A 22,848-nucleotide genomic window follows, 5' to 3' on the forward strand; every position below is an offset into this window, starting at 1 on the left:
GCATTTTTGTAGTCAATGTTTTTAATATATCATGATATTTTGGTGCTAAATTCGTAAATACAGTAATTACTACATAACATTACTGCGTATAGAACTACTTTTTCTGTCAAATGTGTTGTATAACATGATGTTCTGGTGTATAATTTGTAAAGTCATAACCTAATTTGATGTTTAATAGGCTTTTCCTTAAGCTCTCCTTATTATCCAACATATTCGCTTATCCAACGTTCTGTTGGCCCGTTTACGTTGGATAAGTGAAACTCTACTGTATTACAAAAAAAACCCTCTAAAGTCAGTACCGTAAAGAAAAAACAACACTCAGAAATCAGGGGAATTCTAGACAGGAAACAATCAGGGCCAGCTAATCACCTCCCAACAAAGGATTCCACCAGGGAGGAAGAAGCCAGTCTTTGAAGCTGTGAGGCCATTCATTACTAATCAAGCTGGCCAGTTGCAACATTCACACTTGCCTCCAACAGACATGAGTTCTTTCTCCCACCCTGGACATTATTCCACAGATATATAAACCCCTCTTGCCCAGTTTCCAACAGACCTCACACCTCTGAGGATGCCTGCCATAGATGTGGGTGAAACGTCAGGAAAGAATGCTTCTGGAACATGGCCATACAGCCCAGAAACACACAGCAACCCAGTGATTCTGGCAATAATAGTAATAATAATAAAACTTTATTTATATACCGCCCTATCTCCCGGATGGGACTCAGGGCGGTTTACAGTCATAAAAGCAACACAAACATTACATAACAACATAATACACATTATTAAACAAAGTAAAATAATACAATTATAACAATAAATCACACTTACATGACCAGATCAAGGGGACGGGAACCATAAAGGGAAATTTTATGCAATATATTCAGGCTCAGAAATCGGCGGTAGTCCAATGTAATTACTCAAAAACCTGCCGACACCACCAGGTCTTCAGTTCCTTATGGAAATTGGATAATGTAGGGGATTGCCTGATCTCTTTTGGCAGTGCATTCCAGAGCCGGGGGGCCACTGCCAAGAAGGCTCGTTCCCTCGTCCCCACCAGCCGCACTTGAGACGGTGGTGGGAGCGCGAGAAGAGCCTCCCCGGAAGATCTCAAGGTCCGCACTGGCTCATAGGGGGAGATGCGATCACGGAGATAGGTCGGGCCCGAGCCGTGTAGGGCTTTATAGGTCAAGACCTGCACCTTGAATTGGGCCCGGCAGTTTATCGGCAGCCAGTGGAGCTGCTTTAATAGGGGCAATGAAAACCTTTGACAACACATGGAAAACCAGAATGTGGGAAATATTGCTCTGGAATTGCCCTGTTAGCAGCTTTGAGGGCCCTTCCAGACAGGCCCTGTATCCCAGGATTTAATCTCAGGTTTTTTGTTTATCCCAAATTATCTGGCATTGGGGACTCAGGCCCTTAGACACAGCTGTATAAAATCCTGCATTATCTGCTTTGAATTGGGTTATATGGCAGCGTGGACTCAGGGCCCTTCCAGATAGGCCCTATATCTCAGGACCTGATCCCAAGTTTTCTGCTTTAAACTGGATTCTGCATTTCCAGATCCTGCGTGCTCTGGTGTTCTGTTCGGCAGGCATGCTTCCAAACAGAAACTTTGCTAGGTCTTACTTTTGGGGGAGGCCTTAAATTTAGCAATTCAGCTAAATAAAGCTACTAGGCCTTATTTTTGGAGGATGTCTTATTTTTGGGGAAACGGTAGTAGAATAGATTACAATAATAATAATAACTTTTAATAATAATAACTTTATTTTTATACCCCTCCCCATCTCCCCGAAGGGACTTGGGGCGACTTACATGGGGCCTAGCCCAATAAAACAATCAGTATCAGTAACATGACTATAAAACAATTATACCAGTAAAACATCAATAGACATCCAATAATAGCCCATAGGGAGCTGGTTGACTTTTCAAAGTAAACTGTCCTTGAAAACCAGATCAAGGCTCCTCCCCTTCCAGAGAGATAAGAGAAGGGTCATTTCCATAGCTAGATAAAGGGTAGTTGTTCTCCTTTCTGCCTTATTTCACATCTTCTTCCGGGTTGCTTGAAATGAAAGCAATAACCCAAACCGATGCAGATGCACCACTCCTGGATTATGCACATAACATAACAGATACTTTGACAAGGAGATTTACAGCAACTATCTAAATGCATCTCGGCAGCTTACAGAGGAGAAATAACAGGTATAAGGAACACATTATAGACCTATAAGGGAGATCAATTGACTGATTGTCAGCCAGAAATTATAGTGAAGGAAACCTAACCATCCCTCTTAACTTACAAGGGTGGGATGTGCATTGATTTCCCTGGAGTGCTGGCTCCCATTTCAGTGGGGTCCCCAGTCCATTCTAGGTTTTGACTTATATTTCAAAGGATCTTTCCAAATGTGATGCATCCAAATTCCCAAACAAATCCAGCATTTCAAGAAAGCTCTTTTAAAACTCACATTAAAATCTGGGGTGGGTTTTCTGTTCTGCTGATGTGAGAACCCCCCAGACTTCGGTATCTCAAAATGTGTGCATATTGTCTCTGAGACAGTCTTTCAGAATATATGCATTTCCCCCTCCTATTGGAAGATGGGAAACCTCTTTCATAATATATGACAGATGCAACAGTCCCCAAGTTATGAACAGGATCCGTTCTGTAGGTTTGTTCTTAAGATGAATTTGTATATAAATTGAAACAGGTACATTTTTGAAGTGTAACTCCAGCCAATACACACACACACACACACACATATATATACACATAAAAGGTAAAGGTTTCCTCTGACATTAAGTCCAGTCATGTCTGACTCTGAGGGTTGGTGCTCATCTCCATTTCTAAGCCAAAGAGCCGGTGTTGTCCATAGACACCTCCAAGGTCATGTGGCCAGCATGACTGCATGGAGCGCTGTTACCTTCCCGCTGGAGCGGTACCTATTTATCTACTCACATTGGCATGTTTTCGAACTGCTAGGTTGGCAGAAGCTGGGGCTAACAGCGGGAGCACACTCCGCTCCCGGGATTTGAACCTGCGACCTTTTGGTCTGCAAGTTCAGCAGCTCAGTGCTTTAACACACTTCGCCACCGGGGCTCCTTATATATACATATACACACACACACATATATGCTTTAGATAACAATGTTTGTTTTACTGTCTGTGTTCCTGTTCAGAAGATTTCGCCTCACTTTCTGCCCTTGTGATAACTAGATTTTGACAAATTTGGCTTGTTGTGGAAACAAGGATTGGAGTTAAAGCTTCAGTGGAGACTCCTTTTCCCCATGACAACTCTTCCAGGAGTGAATTTCTCTTCCGAGGGGTAGATTTCTCTCACTTTCTGTTGTCTCAGCCCCGTTCTTAACAGTAAGTCATTTGTAAGTCGGTTGTTTGTAACTCAGGGACTGCCTGTACTCTGGTTGTTTGTAACTCGGGGACTGCCTGGACTCTGCTGCATGTACTGTCCATATAACCTTCCTGATCTCCTTTGGCCAGAGAAATATAATCTGCAGGTTGAAGGGGAGAAAGATACATAAGAACTGCAAATATTGCTTATCTTATCAGAGAGCATTGACAAGCGTAGTTGGAGGGAGGTGCAGACCTCCCACCAGAGATAAGCTAAATAGTTTGATTGATCATTGTCTTACTCAGAGCCATACCATGGGGAGGGATGCAGCTGGGTGACTTTTTGTACAACTTACAAGACTTTGTATAAAGACTTTGCTGCGATACTTTATTTTTTCTCCTTCAGCCCCTTCCACACAGCTGCATAACATCCACCCTGAACTGGATTATTGGGCAGGATGGACTCAGATAACCCAGTTCAAAGCAGATATTGTGGATAATCTGCCTTGATATTCTGGTTTATATGGCTGTGTAGAAGGGCCTTAACAGAGTCATGTTTTCCCTTGAAAATTGATTGAATGAGAACAGTCTCACAAACTGAAACACCACAGTTGGGCTGTAGTTCAAGTTCAAGGCGATTCCTAATTCTCAGGGCCCTTCCACAGAGTCATATAACCCAGAATATCAAGGCAGAGAATCCTCAAGATCTGTTTTGAACTGAGTTACCAGAGTTCACACTGCCATATCCAGTTCTAAGCAGATAATGTGGGATTTTATTCAGCTGTGTGGAAGGGGGCTCTGATAACCCAATTCAAAGCAAATATTGTGGGATTTTCTGCCTTGACATTCTGGGTTCTATGGCTGTGTGGAAGGGCCCAAAGGTGACCTTGGGGAGGTGACACACTCTCACCTTGCAGGATAGGCTTGCAAAAGGGCTGCCCTGTAGCTGCATGCAGTGGGCTGCCAAGGCTCAAGGCGAGGGAATCCTGGAAGCCGTGGTGCTGGGAGTCACCGGTGACGCTACAGCTCCCAGGATGCCATCGCATATTGAGGCCATGGCCGTCCAAACGGTGCCGTGGCGCATCCATTCCCCAGTGTAGATGCACCCCGGCAAAGCTGGCTCTCCAAAGCGGGCGGGGACGCCTCCAGTTCCGCTTCCCAGAGATCCGGCTGCAGCTCCTCCTCTTTCTCTCTTTTTCTCTCTCTGTCCAGGCAGGAAGGACGATGCAGCCGAGGAGACCCCGGGGGCTTTGGAAGGTAAGTCTGAGATTTATTTTTTTTTTTTTTGAGGGGGATGAGCCCGGATGACATCCATGGCGGAGGAGGGTGGGTGACCCACGTGGCGGAGGAGGAGCGCATCTACACTGTAGAATCAATTCCGTTCTGATCCCACTTGCACTTCCCCGTGCTGTGGAATCCTTGGAGTTGCAGTTCACCTTCGAAGTTCAAGTGGGATCAGAACTGAATGGACTGTAGGTGCAGCTTAGGGGCCCTTCCACACAGCCATATAACCCAGAATATCAAGGCAGACAATCCCACATTATCTGCGTTGGTTATCTGAGTCCATACTGCCATATATCCCAGTTCAAAGCAGGAAATAGGAGGTTTTATTTAGCTGTGTGGAAGGGGCCTAGGTCTGGCTAAACCAGTGGTTCTCAAGCTGTGGGTCCCCAGGTGTTTTGGCCTACAACTCCCAGAAATCCCAGCCACTCTACCAGCTGTTAGGATTTCTGGGAGTTGAAGGCCAAAAACATCTGGGGACCCCAGGGTGAGAACCACTGGGCTAAATGGAGCATAGCATTTGGGGTGAGGGTCTTGGTTATGTCCTTATGTGGGTTCCGACCTATGGAGAATCTATCACAGGGATTTCTGAGGCTGAGAGTGTGTGACACCCCCCTCCCCCCCCCCCACACACACATGGCAATGTGTTTCAATGGCCATGCAGGGGTTCCTATGCCACTTGGCTCTTCCAATTCCTTGGTCGGCCAACTACACTGCCCTATGGGCCCTTCCACACAGCCCTATATCCCAGAATATCAAGGCAGAAAATCCCACCATATCTGCTTTGAACTGGACTATCTTGAGTCCATGATTCAAATAATGTGGGATTTTCTACCTTGATATTCTGGGATATAGGGCTGTATCACAGGATCTGATCCCAAATTTTCTCGATGTCTGTTTTAGGGTTGATTGATTTTATTGTGGTATTGTTTTATGTATTGATGATGTAAATTATGTTTTCCTTTGATATTGATGTATCTGCATTTATTGCACATTATGCATTGTTCCATTGCAAGTGCTTTGTAAGCCGCCCTGAGTCCCTTTTGGGAAATGGTGGTGGGGTAGAAATAAAGTTTTATCATTATTATTATCCCAAATCATCTGGCAGTGTAGACTTGTATAATCCAGACAAAAGTAGACAATCTGAGATCAGATTCTGGGATATAGGGCAGTGTAGATCCAGCTCTTGTAGTGGCAGTGGAGGCGATACTGGGTGTTCTGGCATTCTAGACTTAGGCCCTTTACACACACAGCTGTATAAAATCCACATTGAACTGGATTATGTGGTATTGTGGACTCCGATAACTCAGTTCAAAGCAGATACTGTGAATTATCTGCTTTGATATTCTGGGGCTTCTTCCACACAGCTGAATAAAATCCCATTTGAACTGGGAAATAAGGCAGTATAGACTCAGATAACCCAGTTCAAAGCAGACATGGTGGGATTCTCTGCCCTCATATTCTGGGTTATGTGGCTGTGTGAAAAGGCCCTTAAGGTAGATCCTTTGGTTTGCATTTCCTCTGCTTGGCCTAACGCTTGCCCTCTACAATAGACCTCAGTAGCAGAAAACAACACACACAACAATCATGTTATCCTTGCAACAGCTTTATAGACTGAGGGCCCTTCCACACAGCCATATAATCCAGAATATCAAGGCAGATACTCCACATTCTCTGCTTTGAACTGGATTATCCTAGCCCACACTACCATATAATCTAGCTCAAAGCCGATAATGTAGATTTTATACAGCTGTGTGGAAAGGGCCTGAGTGGTGGTGCCTGGCTGCCACTTTCCTCAGTGAACCTCTTCGGTGAGATAGGATTTGAATCTTTGAATATTTAGCTGCCATATGGAACCCTGGGATTTGTAGTTTGTTGCGGCACCAGCAGCCAAAAAGGAGAAATAGCGCACAAAACTCCGGATCCCAGGATTCCAAAGCATGGCAGTTAATGTGTCAAAGTGATGTGTGAATACAGCCTCGGTCTCCTCGGTGGTGGCTGTGTGCCTTCAAATCATTTCAAACCTGTGGCGACCCTCAGGATTTTCAAGATTTGTTCATATGATGATTGCTCTTGTCACCTTCTGAGGCTGAGAGAGTATGACCTGCCCAAGGCCAGCCAATGGGTTTCCATGGCCCAGCGGGGATTTGAACCCTGGTCTCCAGAATTAGGGTCCAACATTCAGGCAATTGCATCATATTCAGTGCAACACATAAAATAGACATCTCTTTGGAAGGGAAATACAGGTAGTCCCTGACTTACAAGCATCCAACTTACAAACAACTCATAGTTAAGAGCGGGGGAGAAACAACAAAAAGTGAGAGAAAACTACTTCTCTGAAGGAGAATTCACTCCTGAAAGAGTTATTATCATGGGGAAAAGGGTCTTCACTAAAGCTTTATCCTTGTTTTACAACAAGCCAATTTTTTCACAAAGACCCAGAAAAAAAGCTATATTCCAGCATATAACATTTTTATCCACATTGTCAATTTTTCATGGTGGAGATCATTTTTATATTTCCTTGCATGTTAAACCTTGCAAGACAGTGTGAATTTCTAGCTCTCGTATCTATATGACTAATTGTTGATTGTGGTTGTATTGCAGCTAACTGTTTTATTTTATTGATTTACTGATAGTAGTTAGCCACCCTCAATGTACTGAAGGCAAGATGTTGTTGTGGGCCTTCAAGTAGTTTCAATGACCCTAAGATTATTACAGGATTTTCTGGACTGGATGTGTAGGTTTTGCCCAGGGTCACTTATAGGTTGGATCAACACTGCCAAATATTGCAGTTTCAGAATATAGTTTAACTGCATTAAACTGGGTTATATGAGTCTACACTGCCATATAATCCAGTTCAAAGCAGTTGCATTGCATTATTTAGCAGTGTAGATCTAGCCTCAGTGGGTTTTCAAGGCTGAGAAAGGATTTGAATTCTGGTCTCCGGAAATGTAGTCTGACACTCAAACCACTACACCAGGGGTCCCCAAACTTTTTAAACAGGAGGCCAGTTCATGGGCCCCCAGACCTTTGGAGGGCCGGATTATAGGTTAAAAAAAACTATGAACAAATTCCTATGCACACTGCACATCTCTTATTTTGGAGTAAGAACAAAATGGGAACAAATACAGCCTCAATGTTAATAATAATAATAACAATAATAATAATATTCATCATCATCCTCATCATAAAAATACTAAAGAGGGTTGTAAGAGACACTTTGGGCCATCTAGTCCAAGCCCCTTCTGCCTTTGTGCACCAAAACATAATCAAAGCACCCCTGACAGATAGCCACCCAACAACTACTACTACTACTATTACTGGTACTACTACAATAATAATAATAATACCGTAATAATCAGGGTTGGAAGAGACTGCTAGTCCAACCCCCTTCTGCTATTGTGTACAAAAGGCATAAGCAAAGCATCTCCGACAGATGGAAGGCGGGCGCGGGGCGAGGGAGGAGGGAAAGGCTTCTCCTTCATGCCATACGTGCCTTCCTCGGCGGAGAAGGAGAGAGTCACTGCTGCGGGGGCCGGATAAATGGCTCCGATGGGCCGCATGTGGCCCACGGGCTGTTGTTTTGGACCCCTGCACTACACTATACAATAATTGCACAACGACATAAAAATCTCATACACTGTTTTGCGGCCTGTGTTATATAACTCCATTTGTTACAAGTAGTGAATGTGGGATACTTGACCAACATAGAAAGCTTAAGGTGGAAGAAACATATGCCGACTTTGAATGAAAGAAAATATTCCTATGCTTAAATCTCACATTGTCTCATAACCTCAAAAAAAGTATTATAAGGTGATGTGTCACTGGTTCCATAGACCAAAATAATTGGCAAAAATGTACAAGGAACTGAAAAATAAATGTTGAAAGTGCGAAAAACAAGAAGGATGTGTTGTTGAAGGCTTTTATGGCCGAAATCACTGGGTTGCTGTGAGTTTTCCAGGCTGTATGGCCATGTTCCAGAAGCATTCTCTCCTGATGTTTCACCCACATCTATGGCAGGCATTCTCATAGGTTGTGAGGTCTGTTGGAAACTATGCAAGTGGGGTTTATGTATCTGTGGAAGGTCCAGGGTGGGAGAAAGAACTCTTTGTCTGTTTGAGGTAAGTGTGAATGTTGCAATTGGCCGCCTTGATTAGCATTGAATGGCCTTGCAGCTTCAAAGCTTGGCTGCTTCCTGCCTGGGGGAATCCTTTGTTGGAAGGTGTTAGTTGGCCCTGATTGTTTCAAGTCTGGAATTCCCCTGTCTTCTGAGTGTTGTTCTTTATTCACTGTCCTGATTTTAGAGTGTTTTTTTAAATACAGGTAGTCAGATTTTGTTCATTTTCATTCTTCCCTCATTTCTGTTGAAATTTCCACATGCTTTTGGATTTCAGTGGCTTCTCTGTGTAGTCTGACATGGTGATTGTTAGAGTGGTCCAGCAGTTCTGTGTTCTCAAGTAGTATGCTGTATCCAGGTTGGTTCATAAAGTGCTCTGCTCTGGCTGACTTCTCTGGTTGGATTAGTCTGTGGTGCCTTTCATGTTCCTTGATTCGTGTTTGGTCATGTCAGACTACACAGAGAGACAATTAACATTTGCAAGCATGTAGACAGTTTCAACAGAAAGGAGAAAACTATGAAAATGAACAAAATCTGACTACCAATATTTTAAAAAACCTCTAAAATCATGACAGTAAATAAAAAACAACACTCAGAAAATGGGAATTCCAGACAAGAAACAATCAGGGCCAGCTAACACCTCCCAACAAAGATCCCCCAGGCAGGAAGCATTCAAGCTTTGAAGCTGCAAGGCTATTAAATGCTAATCAAGCTGGTCAATTGCAACATTCACACCTGCCTCAAACAGACAAGCGTTCTTTTGCCCACCCTGGACATTTTTGCACAGATAAATAAACCCCACTTGCCTAGTTTCCAACAGACCTCGCTCCCTCTGAGGATGCCTGCCATAGATGGGTGAAACATCAGAAGAGAATGCTACTGGCACATGGCCATACAAGAAGGATCATATTACCAATTGTGTTAGTCATGTAAAAAATGAAAAGGGGGGGGGGGGAAGGAAATTAGTCCAAAAAGAGACACAGTAAAACATAAAGACAAAAAAAGAGTTTTAAGCCAGAACTGCTATCATTTGGTGTAATAGATGGACAAATTAAAGAACACCGTTAAAAAAAATAATTCCGTATACATTACCAGCAGCCAGATTAGTTTATGCTCCAAGATGGAAGTATAAAGAAATATGTTTAATAGAGGACTGGGATATTGAATTGTTTGTGTTAGCAAAGATAGATAAATTAACTATGTCAATGAGAGGAAAAGTGGTTGATGAATCTTTGAAAGATTAGGAGCCTCTCCTACAATATATATGTGTGAGAGCGAGCAAGTGATGATATTTGTAGGTCTGGAGAACTGCTTCTATGTATCTATTTGCCTGTATATACATTCATATATGTATGTATATATTTAAGTCATAAGCTGAAGCATGTTGTATATTACAATATAAAGATGACAAATCAAATAATCAATTGATGCCAGTAAGGGAAAAGCTAGAAACCCAATATGTTTCACATTAATGTATGTAATATCTGTTAAATATTATATGTTAAATGTTATGTTGTATTAGGTGTAACATGCACTTGAGTTTGTGTGTATGTATAGTGTATTAATTTTCTGTAGAAAATATGGATGTTTGTCGATCGTTAAAATATTTTACGTATGTATGTAAAAAAGTTACAATAAAATGAATTTAAAATATTCCTATGCAATTTGGCATTTTTAATTTGAATGCAAGGCAAAAGCTTTAGACCTGGGGGTGTAGAAGTGGTGCTGTGAAAAAAAAATACAAGGAAACTGATGGGGGTTTTGTTAATTGTATTTTCTCTCTCCCAAAGGCTGCTAAAGGGGAAGCAGGAACACCTGAATTTTTCTACCTCTTATTATTTGTTTCTAATTATTAGATGACAGATGCCTATGTTTCAGTACATTCATTGTCAGAGATTTGAAGAAACTGGGACTTTTTGGACAGGAGGACAAAAACTGAAAGAATAAGAAAATAAATGTGTCTGTTATGGTCCCAGATAGAGATGAGGAGATGTAAGCAACACATTCAAAGACTGCAGAACAGGGTGAAGATCTCAAATTGCCTTCAAATGGATTAACCCTTGCAACATTAACATCGATTTGATAATAACACAGTGGTTCATCCAAGTGATGGTTTACATATTGCAATGACTTACTTCACCTCCTCTGAGCCAGCAGTGCCAAAAAGAGTTTGTACCTTTGCACTGTGGTGAAGCTGGGGAATAGTTGATTCATTACTGTTTAGTCAGTGTATTTTTAATACGAGTTGATTTTCTCCTAAAGCATTTGTCTCAGGGAAACTCTCACCCAGCTGAGCGTATCGAGTGCTTGCATCAAAGTGGGTTGCTGAGATTAGGAATTAGAGGTATTAAAGGAGCACCTTGGGTCATGGGATAAAGTGGCTGTAACATTTGGTGAGTGCGGTTGCCTAAATGCTTACCTTTCTGGATTTGTAGGATGTTTCTTGGTTACCTTGTTCATGATCTGCCGGAAAGGGTTCGTTGCTGGAGAGAATGTGCTTTCTTGCAGCCTTTCCTTCTTTTTGGGTGCATCTACACTAAAACCCATGCTGTTTGACACCATTTCATCTACCACGCTGCACTGCTGTGGAATCATCGAAATTGTAGTTTGGTGAGGCCCCAACCCTTTCTGGCAGAGAAAGCTAAAGACTTCGTAGAACTACAACTCCCAGGATTCTATAGCACTGAGCCATGGCCATTAAAGTGGTATTGAACTGTATTTATTCTACAGTGTAGATGCATCTTAAGACATAACCATGCAGTTATTTTGTGTTAAGATGTATACATATACGTAACGTGTGATACATGGATATGCATAACAGTTGGATAGATGTGTATTGTTAAGTGACTCTATGTATTTTGGTGGGTCATCATGATTAGATTCTCACCCACATGAAAGATGCTGCTATTTTGTTTTTAAATTTCTGTTGGGATGTCAAGAAATGCTATAAATTGAGAGAGCGCAGAGCCCGGGAAAGGAACTTTTTTGGATTGTATCTCTGGCAGTGCTGCCAGCCAGCCCAGCATGTCCTTTTCCAAGCTTTGATCCAGCAGCTCCACAATGTAGTTAGACTATAGGGAAGAGTTTGTCTTCCCCCTTGTTGCTCTTGTTTTGGTTCCTATAGAACTCAGTCATCCAATCACACGGAGAGAATCTCTAAATCCTTGGTAAAGGGTTATATGGGATGCAATTTGATGCCTTGCTTTGTGAGGTCTTTAAAAGTTATTTTTTGGGCTACAATTTCCGGAATCCTATAATCACACAAGCAGCTATTATCTGCACAGCCCCACCATAGGTAGTGTCGCAGGTATCTCATCTTTATATCGTATTGCCATTATCACATGGTAAAATGCACCAAATCATGGCAAATGTTATAGACAGTTCACAATTTCATAGCTGGAGAATCAAGAATATGACAGAGGCTGACAAAATTTCCTATTTTGTTCCTTTTCAGAGACACTTCTGCTTTTAAAATTGAATGCCTTTCTAACTATATTTTATTTTAACTTATACCAGGGTCACATATTGAGAGAAAGGTATAATATAAGTAAAATGAAATGCAGTTGTTATTGAATTATGGGATTGTTTTGCCCTTAGAGCTCAATAGTGAATGTGATCTGGTTTTGCTTTCTGTTAACATTTCTATAAGATTTGCTTGTTTACCTTGACTTCTTATTGGCATAAGGGAAGCCATGGAAATCCACTCATGTATATGATTTATTAAAGCAGCATGGTTTTGTAAAATGAACAAAAGTGTGAATTTTAAGGCAACGTGCTAAATGTGAGCCCCATGTTGCATTACAATAGAAATGCTTTCCATTTGTAACTAGACCTAAGTTGTGTTTTCTTTCTGCCAGTTTAGACGAGCCCATCACAACTCCGCATGTGCCACAGAAAGCTTCATGATTTAGAGACTTCACAAAGCAAGTGGTAAAGATGAGAACAAATCCTGCAATTCAAGCGGCCATCGACCTCACAGCTGGGGCCGTAGGTAGGTAAGGCTCATGAAAGCCTGTTTCAAAAACCTATTCGAAACTGATGTTTTTGTACCTTTTGAAGATAACCTCTCACAAACGTGCCAAACAATACTGAACGACAGTGACATTTGGAAAATGTACTTTGTGAACTATAAATCCCAGCTTTTTCCTGTGATCAACCTTTTCCCTGAACTAGTTACGGGATTCAGGGAGTGATTACCTAGAAATATAAGTTTTCTGACATTTAAGCACTGAAAGAAGTGCTTGTCTGAAAAAATGACACCAAGGAAGATAAGTTGTTGATCTTCCCTGGAAAGAGCCACTTCCAATATGTTCATTGAAACTATAGGCTATCGCCTAAAGGTAAATTTGGTTTTTGTCTAATAGATTCCTCACTGTGACTTTGAATTTATTTAATTTTCAAGCTCTTCACATACACACACAGCAGTCGGAACACATTCCTCTCAACCATTTGCTGTATGTTACATCTTGTCTATCCTATTCTCCGTCACTAATGGTGACAAAATAGAACTACAGTTTGGCAACATCTGGAGAACCACATGTTCTCTATCCCTTCCCTTGACAGTTTGAATTCATCCATGTGGGCACCTTGCTTTTGGCAGTGGCACTTTACTCCTGCAGAATTAATACACTGTGCTATTAGGAATTAATCTAAAAGTGCCTGAAGGCATCTCAGAGTCAGTCATTGACTCATAGCCCATTGAGGTTGTTCTTGGATGGAGCAGAAATATTGCAGAGGTTTCCCTACTTATTCACCACCATCACCCAGAAATAGAGAGGAGCTCCTTCGCTGGTAGTTAACAACCCCATTGCTGTAGAATAGTTTGATGTATGGAAAGATGTCACTTGTGGTAGCTAGCTACCATAAAACCCCAAATAGGTCATCTAAGACAAGCTAATTGAGAAATAGAGCAGAGCCATCTTATTCTAAGTATCACTGATGTCCACTGATCCCATCTCATGTTTTTTTCTGGGGTCATAATTTATTTCTCTGGGAAGCTCCAGCTGTCTTGCTTCATAAATGCCATGTGATCACAGAAAGACACACACACACTGTTTGTGAATCCTCCTTTTGTGTGTGTAGGAGGCACTGCCTGTGTGATGACCGGCCAGCCATTTGATACAGCCAAGGTGAAAATGCAGACTTTTCCCGACATGTACCGAGGCCTCGTTGACTGTTTTGTGAAGACTTACAAGCAAGTGGGCTTCCGAGGCTTCTACAAGGGGACCACCCCAGCACTGGTCGCAAACATTGCAGAGAATGCTGTGCTCTTCATGTGTTATGGCTTTTGCCAAAAGATTGTGAGGAAGATTGCTGGACTAGACAGGAAAGCAAAGTTGAGGTTAGTAATGAGCATTTTATCACCTTTGTAACCAGGCTATGTAATAGATGCTGAAAAGTATCAACACGTAGAACAAGAAACACACTTTCTCCATTAGTAGTAGTAGTAGTAGTAGTAGTAGTAGTAGTAGTAGTAATAATAATAATAATAATAATAATAATAATAATAACAACAACAACTTGATTATTATATCCTACCACCATTTCCCTGAAGGGACTTGGGACAGCTTACAGATGGCACAAGGTGCCTAAGAACATCATAAAGGTGAACACAGTATAAAATACAATAAGATAAAACACATGCAACATATAAAACATCAATTCAGATTCAATCAAACTGTGGCGGTAAATTACTGACACCATGGGGTTGTAAACATTGGAATAAAATAAGTGCCAGCTGCAATAATGGAAAGAGGGCATGGGATAAAGTGCAAGATGTGCGATTAACTATGTAGGACAACTAGGGGCTAAATATTCTCAAAGAATTGATTGAAGAGCCACATTTTCAAGTCCCTACGAAAGGAGAACAGTGGGGGCCTGTCTAGCTTCCCTGGGGAGGGAGGTTCAAAGCTGGGGAGCCACCATCAGGAAAGCCCTCTCCCTCATCCCCACCAACTGCATTTGTAACAGTGGTGGTACTGCGAGGAGGGCCTCACTGGCAGATCTTAAAGCCCGCGCCGGTTCATATGGGAGATGCAGTCACAAAGATAGGCAGGACCTGAGCTGTTTAGGGCTTTATAAGTGATAACTAGAGCTTTGAATTGGGATCGGAAATTTATCGGCAGTCAATGGAGCTGCTTTAATTGGGGCTTTGTGTGCTCGCTATAGCTGGCTCATGCCCCAGGCACAATTTGTCTCTCTTGCAGTGACCTCCAAAATGCTGCCGCTGGCTCCTTTGCCTCTGCCTTTGCCACCTTGGTCCTCTGCCCCACAGAGCTGGTGAAGTGCCGCCTGCAGACCATGCATGAAATGCAGTTGTCTGGGAAAATAGTGCAAGGACACAAGTAAGTGAACCAGACCACTGGTGACGTTGTCATTTCCACATTCACTTCCAAAACCAATTCTCATATATACTCATGTATAAGTCGAGGGCAGGTTTGAGGAGCAAAATTATGGGTTTTGATATAATCTATGGTTAAGTCGAGGCTCATTTTGCAAAGAGGGGGAAAGCTTCATTTCTGTCAGGGATCAGCTGCTGCTGGTTGCTGTTTTTTTTCTGATTCTTCCGAAATGGATTAAACTCTTGCCTTTTGCCTCTCTACTCAGAGAAGATTTTTTCCTGTGTTGATAAGTTTTAAGATACAGTATTCCCATTGTTCTACGAAGAAGTCAACCCAGGTTTTCTGGGTTGATTTATTTACAAACATTTCTAGACTTATACTTGAGGATGAAGGTAGTCCAGTTTGGACTGTGACGCACACACACCCCAGCCATACTGCTAAAGGTGTCTACACGTTTATTCAACAGGTTAGGGACCAGAACATTGTCAAAAACTGGAAATTATTGATATACAGGACCCTATCTTGCCTATTCAATTTCATTTAGTTATATCTAAAATTGCTTGAATTTGAATCCGCTTTGTTTTATTTAATAATAATAATAATAATAATAATACAAACAGAGGCACAACTATGTGGCCCAAATGATTCATTGGAACTTATGCCTCAAGTACCACTTCCCAGCAGGAAAATGAGCAAGCAAAGATACTGTGGGACTTCTGAATCCAAACTGATAAAGTTCTGGAACATAACACACCAGACATCACAGTTGTGGAAAAGAAAAAGGTTTGGATCATTGATGTTGCCATCCCAGGTGACAGTTGCATTGACGAAAAACAACAGGAAAAACTCAGCCGCTATCAGGACCTCAAGATTGAACTTCAAAGACTCTGGCAGAAACCAGTGCAGGTGGTCCCGGTGGTGATGGGCACACTGGGTGCCGTGCCAAAAGTTCTCAGCCGACATCTGGAAACAATAGGCATTGACAAAATTACGATCTGCCAACTGCAAAAGGCCACCCTGCTGGGATCTGCGCACATCATCTGAAAATACATCACACAGTCCTAGACACTTGGGAAGTGTTCAACTTGTGATTTTGTGATACAAAATCCAGCATATCTATTTTGTTTGCTGTGTCATACAATAATAATAATAATAATAATAACAATAATAATAATAATAATAATACTTTATTTTTGCATCCTGCCACCATCTCCCCGAAAGGACTTGGGGTGGCTAACATGGGGCCAAGCCCAAAAGACAAAGTGTAAACAAATTAAAATATAAAACAAGACAGTAAAAACAAGTAACAAGCAATATAAAACACAAACGAATTCAGGCACAATTTTAACAAACGCATAAAACAAGATAAAAGTTGTAAAACAATATCAGCTTCAACCACCAAAGGTCAAGAAGAGTAAAGGGGATCAAAGTAAAGTGCATAATAACAAGGTATTCCCTAAAGTGCCTGGCCGGGGGATCCAAGGTTCCTGAGATGATATTAGGGGTAGGATGGGGTGGGGTCAGAGATAGAATGCAGAACAGCAGCATGGTTGTCAAGGGGTCTGTAGTATCTTATCTAGTTGAAAGCGCTCTCAAAGAACCATGTCTTAAGTTTTTTTAAATAAAAACAGACAGGGTTGGGGCCAGCCTAATCTTCTGAGGGAGGGAGTTCCAGAGCCAAGGGGCCACCGCTGAGAAGGCTCATCCCCACCAATCGAACCTGTGAGGTTGGAGGGAGCGAGAGGAGAGCCTCCCCAGAAGATCGGAGAGATTGTGCGGGCTCATAGGGGGAAAGGCGGTCACGAAGGTAGGCGGGTCACGAACCGTGCAGGGCTTTGTAGGTGATTACCTGCACCTTGAATTGGGACCGGAAAGTGACTGGCAGCCAATGGAGCTCCTTAAACAGTGGGGTTGACAAACAAGCAAATCATATGTCGAATAAGCAGGTTCTGGGTATAATTCAGCATGGTAATAAAAGTGCATCAAGAAGTTGGAGATGCCTGTACTCCCAACTAGTATCAACCAATTGAATGAGTTGGATTTACCAATGTATTAACTCACCATGGAACAATTGATTCAATGAGTTTGCACAAACTGGAAGTAACCAACAGGATTCCAGCTTCAGTAAAATGTAATATGACCACACATTTGTATGGCAGTTTGATGAAAGGACTTTTTTACAACAGCCCCAAAAAGCAGAACAAAATTGAGAGGTAATCTGGAAGGAAGGGAGATATTTCAGGTAGGGATTGAAATATAGGAGAGGGCAATCTAGTCAGGGATGAACCCAAGGTATCTTGACTCATAGGTAAGTTGCTTGCTATATAGTCTCCACCAGTCTCTTTTTCTGTATTGGCAGGTGTTCCTCTGCTTCTTGGTAGGATACCACCCAGTTGCTATAAGCTGCTGTTGCTGGAGCTGGGGAGAACAACTTGAGGATCTCCAGGTGTTTTTTAAATGAGTTCCCATGACCACTAGCCAACATAGCCAGTGCAGGGGATTGATGGGACCTGCAGTTGAACAGTTTCTGGAGGGCCATACAATTCAACTGCCCACATTGAACAATATAGCATAAAGTAGCTGAGGGGTCTCTACATGGCAGTCCATAAATATGTTAATCTAAGAAAGAAGCTAGATTTTTGTTGTGGTTTTCCCTTTAAAGGAATGCTTTTGGTATTTTACACATAAGTAAATTTCTTTTTAGAAGTGAATCTTTTTAATCTGAAGATGCATGTATGCATGCAGTTGAAGTTTTTAGAAGATGGATTGTACGTGGAGTACCGTTATTATGCATTATTAAATAATAATTATGCATGGAGCCCCCGATGGCGCAGCGGGTTAAACCGCTGAGCTACTGAACTTGCTGACCAAAAAGTTGGTGGTTTGAATCCGGGGAGCGGTGTGAGCTCCCGCTGTTAGCCCCAGCTTTTGCCAGTCTAACAGTTCAAAAACATGCAAATTTGAGTAGATCAATAGGCAACGCTCTGACAGGAATGTAATGGCACTCCATGCAGTCATGCTAGCCACATGACCTTGGGCTCTTTGGCTTAGAAATGGAAATGAGCACCAATTCCCCGAGTCCAACACAACTAGACTTAATGTCAGGGAAAAACTTTTACCTTAACCTTACTATGCATGAGTGCATATCAGATTGCACACATGGATGTGTGTTTAGGTGTACAGCTTTGCCATTGGATACAAGGGCTACCTCACACAACCAAATCTCTGCATCACACATGCAATGATTTACATTATACATACCCAACTTCCTAAATACATCAAATTATTTTGCTGTTTGTAAGGAAGTTTTTTTTAAGCCTATGGGCTGCATCCTTTTCCTGACACTCTTGTTCCTCTCCTAGTACAGTTTGGTCAGTAATCAAAGCTGTTCTGCAAAAGGATGGTCCCTTCGGCTTCTACCGTGGTCTCTCCAGCACTTTGCTGCGGGAAATTCCAGGCTACTTTTTGTTCTTTGGAGGATATGAACTGAGTCGGACGTTCTTTTCATTTGGAAGACCCAAGGAGGAATTAGGTATGTTGTTAATGGCATGAAAATGACTTTGTTTAAATAGATACAACTCATCCTAATAGAGCAATGGGCCCTGCATTACTGGCAGTGTTTTGAAATGTTTATTATCATTATTATTTTATTATGACACAGCAAACAAGATAGATATGCCGGATTTCGTATCACAAAATCACAAGTCAAACACTTCCCAAGTGTCTACGACTGTGTGATGTATTTTCGGATGATGCGTGCAGATCCCAGCAGGGTGGCCTTTTACAGTTGGCAGATTGTAATTTTGTCAATGTCTATTGTTTCCAAATGCCGGCTGAGATCTTTTGGTACGGCACCCAGTGTGCTGACCACCACCGGGACCACCTGCACTGGTCTCTGCCAGAATTATTATTATTATTATTATTATTATTATTATTATTATTATTATTATTGTTATTATTATTTCTTCTTATCTGTCTCTCGTTGTGGCTCAAGGCGGGTTACAACACTGCTAAAAACATACAATCATCTAAAAACATTCTACAAAATACATATTAAAATACACAAAACAAAGATTAAACATAAGACACAAGTTTAACATTTGTGATTAAAGCTGGCTGGGTAGGCTTCTGGAAGAGATAGGTGTTTGGATGTTTTAAATTCCGACAGCTGATCTAGCTGTCAAAGCTCTACCGGCAGGTTGTTCTGCAGTCTTGGGCTGACCGATGAAAAGGTCCTCTGGGTGATGGTCGCCAATTTGGTTCTGGCTGGTTGGAGCAGATACCCCTCAGAGGACCTCAGTGTTCTGGGCAGATTGTATGGGAGAAGGTGATCCTTTAGGTAACCTGGACTCAAACCATGTAAGGCTTTAAATGTCAAAACCAATGCTTTGTACTTTGCCCAGAAACTAATTGGCAACCAGTGGAGTGATTTTAGTATAGATGTCATATGCTCACTCCAGGATGTTCCTGTAATCAATCTGACTGCAGTATTTTGAACCAACTGGAGTTTCCAAACTTGATACAAAGGTAGCCCAATATAGAGTGCATCAGAGAAGTTCAGACTTGAGGTTACTAGTGCATGCACGACCATATTAAGGTCTTCCAAATCTAGGAAGGGGTGCAGCTGGTGTATCAGCCGAAGCTGGTAGTAAGCACTCCTGACTGTTGCATCTACCTGGGCTGACATTTGGGGAGATGGATCCAGGAGCACTCCCATGAGCAAACACAATATTTCAGGTGGAGTGTAACTCCATCCAGGACTGGTTGACACACTTCCATCTCCAGATTAGAACCCTTGGTTAGATACTCGTCTGTAATTATTAAGGTCCAGGGGAGCCAGGGAGGACTTCTTCAGCAGTAGTCTAACTACTGCTTCTTTTAAACAGGATGGGCAGTTCCCCTCTCTGAGAGATGCATTAATAATTTGTTGTATTTGAGATCAAATTGCATCTCCTCACTGGACAACCAGCCAAGAGGGACAGAGATCAAGAAAGCAGGTTGTCCTCCTTACTGGCCCCAGCAGTTTGTCTATATCAATAGTACTCCTCAATTGAAACTGATCCAGTGTAATCCCACTCACAGAGTTACTGGACACCATGTTGTTGGCTTCTGCTCCAATGACAGATCTAAGTCGGCTCTTATGTGAGATATTTTAACTGTGAAATGGTTATTAAAGGCATCAGAGTGTATTACTGAAGGTTCCAATAATGGATTGGGAGGGGAGGGGATATGAGTTAAACTTCTCACCACTCTGAACAGCTCAGCTAGACCTGAATTCACAGACGCAATGTGTGCAGAGAAGAAAGCTTTTTTCACTGCACATCTTGCCAACTTATAAGAGCAGAGATGCCCTCTATTCTGTTGTCTTGTGGCATCAAAGTGAAGTTTTCCACCATCTGTGCTCTAGTCATTGTCCCTCCCATTTCCTTTCCTTTCGGTTTTCTTTATACAAGTAGGAACCTGATTTGTAACAGGTTGGAGAGGACATTTAGGAGTGATCATGTCAGTTGCCCTGTTTAGATTCTGACTAAGCACTTGCTAGCATTAGGGCAGCATCATATTCTTTAAATCAGTCATTTGACACTTGTTCAATCTACACTGGACAACAGTTTCTTTATAAAACAAATTGCTGGAGTATAGTTCTAGATGCAGGTTGATATCCCTTCAGACCAGACGTGTTTTGGGCTTCTAATTGTTTGGAATTTTGGAATACTTGTACATGTACATACATAATGAAATATCTTGGAGATGGGATCCAAGTCTTGAACACAAATGTCATTTATGTTTCATATACACATTATACCTATAGTTTGAAAGTAATTTTATACGTTTGTAATTATTTTGTGCAAGAAACAAAGTTTGTGTACATTGAACCATCAGAAATAAAAGGTGTCCATCTCTCAGCCACCCAAGTGGACCATTTTGGAGTATTTTGGATTTCAGAAATCTAGAAAAGGGATGCTCGGCCCTAGTACTAAGGAGGGGATGGTACAGAGGGCATTGCCCACATACATCTACAGATAGGAATGGCACAGGTGGTTTTCTTGATACCATCTAAAATATGTCATTCTTGAAGAAGTACCTTCCTGTCATTTTAGTGCAGGGTTGGATACCGTCAGTTCCTCAGTTGTCTTCATCAGCCTCTTTTGAAAACAGCATTCAGCTTTAATGTGTCTCCCAACTGACCAAGATTAGTAGCAACTGGTGGCTTCCCTGTCATTGAGACAGAGTATCCACACAAGTTTTGTGCCTGAAGTTCAGATGTCCAAGGTGCTAAATCCTATCTCCCAATTGGTTCAACAACTCAGAACAGGTTTACTGATCCAAAAAACACGGAAGCCACCAGCTGCCTTAGAAAATGATATCCATATGCATGCTTTATTTAAGTCAGGTCCTGTTGTGCCATTAGGTATAGGAAACTGTAGATATGTATGGAGCGGGGGTATTTAATTACATTTTATTGCAATAAAAGGATGATGGACACTTTTTTTTTTTTGCTCCAAATAGCCTTATATCCCTGCTTGATTTTTACAGGTCCTGCTGCACTTATGGTTAGTGGTGGTTTTGGCGGAATGTGTTTATGGATTGCTGTATATCCAATAGACTGTATCAAATCAAGGATCCAGGTTCTCTCAATGGCAGGAAAACAGGCTGGCTTCATGGGAACCTTCGTAAGCGTATTCCAGAATGAAGGTGAGGGCTCGAACCATGGGAGAAGGGGTCTGTTGGGATTTGCACTAGAACAAGTTGTCTGCAACATCATAGCCCTCGTATTTTCAGGGAAAGGGGGAACACTTTCTCCACAAAGCGACTATATTTTCCTTTTAGGTCCATGCCAAGTAACTTCCACTCTGCTATCAAGAATTGCAATGTTTTTTAAAAATTAAAAATAAATGACAGAATTGAGCAATTATCACCACAGTGGAATCTGTATTATTTGAAGCCTCAGCTCAGCTCACATTCTCTGCTTCTACAGAATAACTAGTAGTTGTTCTCTTATAGAACAAATTTGTGGTCATGGCCATTCAGGAGCTAAATTTAGACTGTTTGGACAAGTAGTATGGCAAATTTGTGGTACTGTGTAAGTATGGAGCTCCTTTTCCCATCACACAGTCCAGGCTTTTGTTCCAAAAATATGCTGGATGGAGATTTCTGGAAGCTGTCATTCAAAAAGCAACTTTACCCAGCGATAGATTTAGTTAGCATTGGCCTTTTTAATAATCAAATATTTTATTCTTCAGCTGTTTTGCAACTCAAACTCTACAGAAATAGGTGGGAGAGGCACTGTTGAGAAACAGCTTAGTTAACACATGGCTCTTGTTTTGCAGGTGTGTTTGCCTTGTATTCTGGACTAAAACCTACAATGATTCGTGCATTTCCCGCCAATGGTGCATTGTTCCTTGCCTATGAATATAGCCGGAAACTGATGATGAATCAGTTTGACACATAAAACTTTGTAGACTTTGTATAGGACACAATAGTCAAACCATTGTAAAACTGCTATTAAAGCAAGTTTAACAGGTTGTGGTTTTGTTTTTAAAGTATTTGTTGACTTTAGTAAACATGCTGTGTTTTCTAAACTTTGTGTGGTTTGTTGTTCTGTGTACCTAAACAGTAAGGATCTTCTGCACTAGATCCTCATAATATCTTACAATCACAGGGATTATTACATGAATAATACTATATTTTTAAAAACCAAGTATCAGTTAAGATTCTTCATCCACTCTGGGGGGTGTTAGCACTGTCAAATGGACATATACATAAGA

General features: G+C 41.7%; 1 protein-coding gene across 3 annotated transcripts; it reads left to right on the plus strand.

The window, feature by feature from the left end:
- Positions 1-4,372: 4,372 nt before the first annotated feature.
- Positions 4,373-22,662, plus strand: slc25a15 (solute carrier family 25 member 15). 3 transcript variants are annotated; one of them, XM_008115545.3, is made up of 7 exons: positions 4,373-4,600; positions 12,599-12,732; positions 13,824-14,082; positions 14,948-15,085; positions 18,445-18,614; positions 21,617-21,775; positions 22,411-22,662. In XM_008115545.3, exons 2-7 carry the CDS (start codon positions 12,678-12,680, stop codon positions 22,530-22,532), a joined length of 903 nt encoding a protein of 300 aa, XP_008113752.1. In that variant the 5' UTR covers positions 4,373-4,600; positions 12,599-12,677; the 3' UTR covers positions 22,533-22,662. The 3 variants fall into 3 exon arrangements, with proteins under 3 accessions (XP_008113752.1, XP_003215313.1, XP_008113756.1); XM_003215265.4 differs by having other exon boundaries at positions 12,604-12,732; XM_008115549.3 differs by lacking the exon at positions 4,373-4,600 and adding an exon at positions 11,026-11,134 and having other exon boundaries at positions 12,604-12,732.
- The last annotated feature ends 186 nt before the right edge of the window (positions 22,663-22,848 follow it).

This window comes from Anolis carolinensis, chromosome 1, assembly GCF_035594765.1.
Source record: "Anolis carolinensis isolate JA03-04 chromosome 1, rAnoCar3.1.pri, whole genome shotgun sequence".
NCBI classification, from domain to species: domain Eukaryota; kingdom Metazoa; phylum Chordata; class Lepidosauria; order Squamata; family Dactyloidae; genus Anolis; species Anolis carolinensis.